Source organism: Prunus avium, chromosome 6 (genome assembly GCF_965620075.1).
Source record: "Prunus avium chromosome 6, drPruAviu1.hap1.1, whole genome shotgun sequence".
Classification (NCBI taxonomy): Eukaryota; Viridiplantae; Streptophyta; class Magnoliopsida; order Rosales; family Rosaceae; genus Prunus; species Prunus avium.
Window position 1 is genome coordinate 38055922 of NC_142289.1, and position 8709 is coordinate 38064630.

Sequence of the window (8709 nt, forward strand, 5' to 3'; positions counted from 1 at the left end):
TACTATTACCTCCTCATCATGCTAAGTACTATTGCCATCGTCAACAAGAAATTCTTGGAAGGGGATTTAGTTTTAATTAATTTTTAGTTTTTAAATATTGTTTTTTTTTTCTTCAGAATATTATTAATCATTTCAAAAGCTATTAATTATGATTGTTTTGAGTCAAATACTGTGTTGGGGATCAAAATAGTAAACTAGCCAACAAAACTTTTCAAATTAGCTATTAATTAATGATATTTTTCTTTCATTATACTGAACTGATTGAAAAGATACATAATGTTCGGATCTTCATTATTTAAATAGGAAAATTAAAAAACATAAAACATGCTTCATTAAATTCCATAAAAGAGATATATATATTAAAAACTATGCAAATCAAACCTTAATTTTTGCTTAATTTCAACAATGCTGCAGGAAAAATGACAAAATGGAATTTTTATTTATTATTTTATTGTTATTTTGACAAAAACGTACTTTTAAGCAAAACCCAGAAATTTTATTTAGATAGACCAAAAAGTCCGACAGAAATAATGCAAATCCTTTCGCATTTCTCCTCTAAGGCCTCACTCTCTTTACTTCCCCTTCCTCGCCTCTCTCTCTCCACCGCCCTCTACTTCCGCCGTCGCCCTTCAAAATTTCAATTTTGCCCCTCCAAGCACTTTCAATTTCCCAGGTTGCCCCACCTCGTATGCAACCTCAGCTCCGGCACCAGCCAGCAAGTTCCCATGGACTCACCCCCACCGGAGGCCACCTTGTCGGTCGACTCCCTAACGCACGATTTGCAGAATCAGAGCTTGACCTCCGACGGCCACGATCAAGTGAATAATAAAAGTGAAAATAATGGTGTAAATAACACTCACGCGGTTAGGTTGAAGCTTGAAGATCTGAATTGGGACAACTCGTTTGTAAGAGAGTTGCCTGGTGATCCCCGGACTGATACGATTCCACGAGAGGTTAGCTTGTTTTTTGCCCTATTTTCATGTTTTGGCTTATGTTCTGTTTGGTTGCTGAGAAAGTGAAGGAAAGTTTAGCGCATGTATTGTGTGTTTGTGTATTAGTTGAAAGGCTTACACTTGAGCTCTTGTTTCGTCCCAAAATCGGAGAAGTTGTTAAATTTAAACACAACTACTTAGAAAATCGTACTGAATTAATGGGGAAATGGCCAAATGACTTACGGTTCGTGTGTTGTTAGTTGGGTTCGCTTAATTTAGCTACGGAACTGTGCCATTAATATGGTTGATTGTGATATGATCTCTTGCTTTGAGCTACACTTTAATTTTTACTAGCTGAGGGGGTGTTATGTTGTAACTTTGTGCTATGCTTTCTGGGTTTTTATTATCAGGTGTTGCATGCTTGTTATACGAAAGTATCCCCGTCAGCTGAAGTTGAGAATCCTCAGCTCGTTGCCTGGTCAGAATCAGTTTCCAAGTTGCTTGAATTGGATCCTGATGAGTGAGTATTCTTGTTTCTTGTGCTCCCCTGAAAATCAAGTGTTAATGCGTTTCAACATGGATGAGAAAATAAGCATGAATTCAGAGAGTGTGTTTGATAGAATCAGAAAGAAACAAAATTGTGTTTGACAGCATCTGTTATAGATAATGGTTTTGATGGTCCTTGGAAGTCTGATTCTGGATCTCTTCTTCACCTCTACACAAGGCCTTGTGGTTTAGGAAATTAGTTCTGTGTGTAAATAACATGACACTACTATTAAAACTCCTATCTGGAAGTATGGTAGATTAGGCCCCAGATATTTGTATTTTCAGAGTCGATAAGTTCTCACATGTTTTGTCAAGATTCCTCTTGTTGATTGAAATTTCCTTTTTCTTGGAGTTCTGATATCAAGCCGAGTATTAGAGGCTATTGTTTCCTATGTAAATGTTTTTTTCCATCCTGTATTGTTCGGATAAATGCTTTGGTTTCTGACTTGCTGTACCCCGAACCATCGACTGATATACCATAGTACATATGTTTAGCACATGTGGTATTTCATGTTTCATAGGACTAATTTGGCACCTTGTTTGGAATTACAGATTTGGAAGGCCAGATTTCCCTCTTTTATTCTCTGGGGCATCTCCTCTAGTGGGATCGTAAGTGTTTCTCTGAATATTATGTTATGAGGCTCACATTAGGCACTGTTGTCAAATTTCATGCAGCCTGGTTGTATGTTTTATTTATGCAGGTTGCCCTACGCTCAATGCTATGGTGGACATCAATTCGGAATGTGGGCTGGACAGTTGGGAGATGGTCGGGCTATTACTCTTGGGGAGGTTCTTAATTCTAAATCTGAACGGTGGGAACTGCAGCTTAAAGGTGCTGGGAAGACTCCTTACAGTCGGTTTGCAGATGGCCTTGCTGTGCTTCGTAGTAGCGTTCGGGAATTCCTTTGCAGTGAAGCGATGCATAATCTTGGAATTCCAACAACTCGAGCTCTCTGTCTTGTGACAACAGGAAAACATGTCACACGCGACATGTTCTATGAGTATGTTCAGCAGAACTCTAATTATTTTTCTTAGCTAGCAGTATTGTCCTAGATATCTCGAAGATATATTTCGTAATTTCGTAAATATGAATTTCTTGTTTTTGAAGCCAGTGCATAAGTTCAAGGTTTCATATATTGATAATTCCTTTTGTTCCCTTATTGAGATCATTTCTCTTTGTTTTATTTTTCAAATATCTTAACATTCTTGGTTGGATCTTATGCTAAAATATCAATATCTTGTTCATCCTGAAAGGAATTGAACTTTACTAGGATGTATGTTGCTTACTGAGATTGTAATCACGGTGTTTGGACCTCCTAAATTTCTTATCCTTAATTATAGGAATATATGTTTTTCATATTTTCTTGTTAAAAATAAATTGTTTATTTCTTCATTTGCAGTGGCAATCCGAAAGAGGAACCTGGTGCAATTGTTTGCAGGGTTTCTCCATCCTTTCTGCGTTTTGGATCATACCAAATACATGCCTCCAGAGAAAAAGAGGACCTTGCAATTGTTCGAACTCTTGCAGACTATGCCATTAGGCATCACTTTCCTCACATAGAGAACATGAGTAGAAGTGAGAGTTTATCTTTCAACACAGGAAACGAAGAACATTCAGTTGTTGATCTGACATCTAACAAATATGCAGGTACTCATTCATCCTTTTAGAGTAAATTTGTTGCTGATGGTGGCTTAAATAACGTTCATTAAGACTTGGGATACATTTTGTCATATTGTGGAAGCTAAATGAATCGGAAGTTCAATCAACAAGTGCAGTCTAAGTTAACTAGCCATAAATTTCTCATCTTGTACACTTTCATATGGTCTTATCCCGTGGACATTATAAGGGTTCACTTTTTATTTTTCTTCGCTAGAAAAACCATTTGGATTGTTTTAAGTCATACATCTTCTTCATGTATGCCTGTTGTCTTATCCCATGGCAATTATATGAGTTCTCTATTTTTCTTCTGTAGAAAAACGATTTGGATTGATTTAGGATTCAGACACCTGTTTAGTACACCCAGTAAACAGTTGCACAGTGCTACCTGGTACTGTAGTTTTGTGTTCCTAGCTGAGTTAGTAGTGTGGTGACCTCCCATATTGGGCATGGAAAGTGGTTAAGATGGGCTTATCTCTTGTGTGTAATGTACACTTCGGACTAATTAAGATGCTATTGGCTTCTTCAGCTTCTGTTAAAAACTAATTTTATTAGGGATGCACTACCTCGTTCCAAAGTTGCATCTATATATTTTCTTCATGTATGCCAGTCAAATAAGGTGTCTGGTGTTGATACTGTGGTACATGTTGCACCACATTATTCAGGAACCCTCTTGTTATTTTAATAGAACTGCAGAAGTCATTATGTATGACAAAATAAAGAAAAAGAAAACAAAAGAAAGGACTTGATTCAGACATACTTTTTGTGTCCAATGTTGTTACTAATATTGAGATTGGCAATCTTCCTTTATGCCGAACTTGGTATTTTCTCTCTACTCTTACTGCCACTCCAAAAGAGTCTATGATAGAAAGGTTTCATTCAGGCATACTTAATTAACTGTTTTTCTGTGCTTTTGCTCCCATGGTTGGGTTTTTAACAGCTTGGGCAGTAGAGGTTGCTGAGCGCACTGCTTCCTTGGTTGCCAAATGGCAGGGGGTTGGTTTTACTCATGGTGTGTTGAACACTGACAATATGAGCATTTTGGGTCTTACCATTGATTACGGTCCTTTTGGTTTTCTGGATGCATTTGATCCAAGTTACACTCCGAATACCACGGATCTTCCTGGGAGGAGGTATTGTTTTGCAAATCAGCCTGATATTGGCTTATGGAATATTGCACAATTCACTAGAACTCTGTCAGCTGCCCAGTTGATAGATGATAAGGAAGCAAATTATGCAATGGAAAGGTAGTTGTGATTCATACACCTTTCTCCTAATTAAATTGTATCTTCCAGTGGCAGTTAATTGAACGTCTTTTTGTATGGATTTGTTACAGATATGGAACCAGATTCATGGATGACTATCAAGCTATAATGACCAAGAAACTTGGTCTTCCCAAGTACATCAAACAGCTGATCAGTAAACTTTTAAATAATATGGCTGTCGACAAAGTGGATTACACAAATTTTTTTCGGTTGCTATCCAATATCAAAGCTGATCCCAGCATTCCAGAAGAGGAGTTGTTGAACCCACTAAAGGCTGTTCTATTAGATATTGGGCAGGAGCGGAAGGAGGCATGGATCAGCTGGGTGAAAATCTATATAGAGGAGGTACGTTGAGCTCTGGTTTTCATATGACTCTCATCTTCAAAAAGTTTATCATTTTGATTCCCACTTCACTTGAAGAATTAAAACTAATTCAGTTGCTTCATGTCCTGTCAAAAGCAAAGATTCTGTTGTATTTAACTTTCTCACATGATGTCTTTTGCTTGTGCAGCTGGCCGCTAGCGGCATCCCAGATGAGGAGAGGAAGGCATCAATGAATGCAGTGAACCCTAAGTATATTCTCAGAAACTATTTATGCCAGAGTGCCATTGATGCAGCTGAACAAGGTGATTTTGGAGAGGTTCAGAGGGTGCTTAAAGTAATGGAACGGCCATATGATGAGCAACCGGGAATGGAAAAATACGCTCGCTTGCCCCCAGCGTGGGCTTATAGGCCTGGAGTTTGCATGCTTTCATGCTCTTCATGATTTGTTTATGCAAACAAACATAATGTTATATAGATGGCAAAAAGAGATTTTTGTTTCCTTGACAGTTTATCTTTGGGCATAGTAAGTTGTCGTATATAATAGTCAAATTCAATTTTTTTTTTTTCTCTTTTCTTTTTCCTCTGACAATGAAATAAAGTGGCAATGTTGTATGATTCTTGTTTTCTATTCAATTGAAAACAGCTTAAAGAACTTCATTATAGAAACAGCAACTTAAAGAAGGGGTTGAGGCGTACTTGTCTTGAAGTATGTCTCATGCAGGAGAAACACTTACATGAAACGGTGAAGTATGTCTCATGCAGGAGAAACACTTACATGAAACGGGGATATCACTATTTTGCTATATCCAACAAATCACGGTATGCCACTCGTGATAATTTTTTCACCTGGCTGATCGTGATTGGCTAGGGATAGCAAAACAATATTATTCCCGTTTCATACAAGTTTTTCTGCCCATGCAGGCAAAGAAGAGGACATGTCATAGAGGACGGTTGCACATTTTGTATATGGATTGGCCATGGATAGCAAAACAGTATTCTTCTCGTTTCATACAAGTTTTTCTACTCATGCAGGCAAAGAAGAGGACATGTCATGGAGGACGGTTGCACATTTTGTATATGTTGCAGAAAGATGGGCTATGATTTTGTCATTGATTGGTTCAAGCTGTCTATGTCATTGATTGTATCATTGTATGTGTGCAACATGGTTATAGTGTTAGGATTTTGGATCGTCAAATATGTCCTAGTTGGTTTAGGATTGTTTTTAGGAAAATTAGAGGTATACCGATTCTTGTCCTAGAAGGATTGGGAAAGAATTTCAATTTTCCTTATTCAATTCAGGTTTGGATTTCTAGAAGCCTATTTGGTTTTGGATAAGTGTAATTTCCTAATCCACTTAGAAATAGGAATTCAATCAGTCTTAGGATATGTAAGCCAACTCTATATCTATAAATAGGGTGCGGTAAGGTTTATTTTAAGGAGGGGAAAAACAGCCAGAGACAGCCAAGAGTTTTGAGATTAGTTCTAGGGTTTGCAAAAGTTGTGTAATCTCTATTATTAATCAAAGGAGCGGTGATTTCTCTACATAGAGAAATCACAACTGGACGTAGGCAAAAGTTTTGCCGAACCAGTATAATTCTTGTGTGTTTCTAAATTTCCTAATATTTGCTAGTTTAGTCTATTGCGGTTGGTTACATTAAAGAACAAAATCCAATAGCGGGTTATTTAACAATTGGTATCAAGAGCCTGGTTCAAGGGGTTCTACGATGTCTAAAGAGAAGATGAATGCGGATCTAGTACCCGCGTTAAAACCTTTTGACGGCAATGATGACTTCACGGACTGGCAAAGGATGATGAAGAACGTATTGATATAGCAAGATTTGGAGGATGCACTCAACGGTTAGAAGCTGACAAGCATGGCAGACGCAACATGGACTAAGGTTCTCAAGAAGGCCAAGAGTTCCATCGAGATCCATCTCACAAGATCAGTTCGGTCACACATCACCGAAAAGATGACTGCCCATGAAGCATGGACAAAGTTGGAGAATGTTTATATGGGCAAAACCGTGTCCAATAAACGTTTTCTAAAGGATGAACTATTTGGACTTCGACTGGAAGAAGGAGGTGATATTGAAGATCACGTATGCAGGTTCCAGAATTGCATAACTAATCTTCAAAAGGTTGAAGAAACTTACAAAGATGATGATATTGCTATCATCTTGCTGAGGTCTCTACCTTCGTCTTTCAAGCATTTTCGAACAACTCTAATGTTTGGGAAAGAGTCCCTCAAGCTTGAAGACGTAATTCAAGCTCTTCAGTCATATGCTAAACTAGATGATATAATTGAAAGCTCTTAAGGGCTTTATGCCAAAGGCACGGAGAGGGGGCGGGAAAAGACCAAGGAAGAGAAAACAGGCAACAGAGGTAGGTCAAAATCCAAGAAGAAAAAGGAAAAGAAGGAAGGTTGCTTCGTATGTGGTTCAGCCGATCATTGGAAGAGGAACTGCAAGATTTGGAAAGAGAAGAAAGCCAAGATGGAAGGAAGCTCAGGTTCAGCTAGTGCAGTCACCGAGCATGAGAGTGACGGGGAGCTTCTTTCAGTAACATCAGGCTCCAAGGCTTTCACAAATTGGATTTTGGATACCGGATGCACTTTTCATATGTGCGCAGTAAGAGAATGGTTCGATACCTACAAAGAAGTTAGTAGTGGGGAAGTTTTAATGGGGGACGATTCTTCATGTCCTATAAAAGGAATCGGCACTGTTCGAATCAGATGTTTGATGGGATGATACGAGCTTTGGGGAACGTTAGATATGTCCCTAGACTAAGAAAGAATTTGATTTCCTTGGGGACTTTAGATGAGGCCGGCTATAGTTACGAGTCTAAAAAGGGAAGACTCAGGGTAGCCAAAGGATCACAGGTGGTAATGCGGGGTGACCTAAAACCTAATAAGCTATATAAGTTAATTGGGACCACTATAGTCGGGATAGCAGATGTTTCTGTAAATCAAGGTATAGAAGACAAGACTGAACTCTGGCATCATAGGCTCGGGCACATAAGCCAGAAAGGGTTGCAAGAATTACACAAGCAAGGCCTGTTGGAAGGCGTGTCATCTTGCAAATTGGACTTTTGTGAATATTGTGCTCTTGGAAAGCAAAGGAAGGTATCATTCGCGAGTAGCAGTGCAGATAACCGAAGCAAGGAGCAACTCAGCTATATTCACTCAGATGTTTGGGGCCCTGCACCAACCAAATCAAATGGTGGAGCCAGGTATTTTGTTACTTTCATGGATGATTTTTCTAGGAAGGTTTGGGTTTATTTCATGAAGCAGAAATTCGAGGTTTTTGCAAAGTTCAAGGAATGGAAAAACAGAAACCGAGAATCAAACTGGAAGAAAGATCAAGTACCTGAGAAGTGACAATGGAGGTGAATATACAAGTAATGAGCTTACCGATTACTGCAAGCAGGAAGGCATCATAAGGCACTTTACAGTAAAGAAGAATCCCCAACAAAATGGAGCTGCTGAGAGGATGAACCGAACTCTCATGGAGAGAGAGAGAGAGAGAGAGAGAGAGAGGAGCATGCGATTTCAAGCAGGATTGCCTGATAGTTTTTGGGCAGAGGCTGTTAATCATGCTAGTTATTTGATTAACAGATCATCATCTACAGTTCTCGATTTTAAGAGTGCAGAAGAGGTATGGTCTGAGAAGCCGGTGGACTACTCCAAGCTCAGGGTGTTCGGCTGCAGTGCTTACGCACATATTCCAAGTGATGAAAGGTCCAAGCTCAAACCAAAGTCTACACATTGCATATTCTTAGGTTTTGAGAAAGGAGTGAAGGGTTTCAAGCTTTGGGATATCAACAACAGGAAAAAGGTTGTCAGTAGAGATGTTGTTTTTGATGAGACAACCATGCCTCTGAATAAAGTCGAGAGCAGTAGGGAGAAGAAAGACGATGCCGAAATTGAAGCAACAAAGATTCCGTTAATCAGTTCAGATGAAGAAGCTTAGGTGGAGCAAATTGAGCA

At 38.9% G+C, this 8709-nt stretch overlaps 1 protein-coding gene across 1 annotated transcript; it reads left to right on the forward strand.

Moving 5' to 3' along the window:
• Positions 1-491: 491 nt before the first annotated feature.
• On the forward strand, positions 492-5390 carry LOC110772141 (selenoprotein O). Its single transcript, XM_021976551.2, has 8 exons — positions 492-953; positions 1343-1452; positions 2031-2087; positions 2180-2479; positions 2879-3126; positions 4076-4382; positions 4472-4745; positions 4912-5390. Exons 1-8 carry the CDS (start codon positions 531-533, stop codon positions 5164-5166), a joined length of 1974 nt encoding a protein of 657 aa, XP_021832243.2. The 5' UTR covers positions 492-530; the 3' UTR covers positions 5167-5390.
• The last annotated feature ends 3319 nt before the right edge of the window (positions 5391-8709 follow it).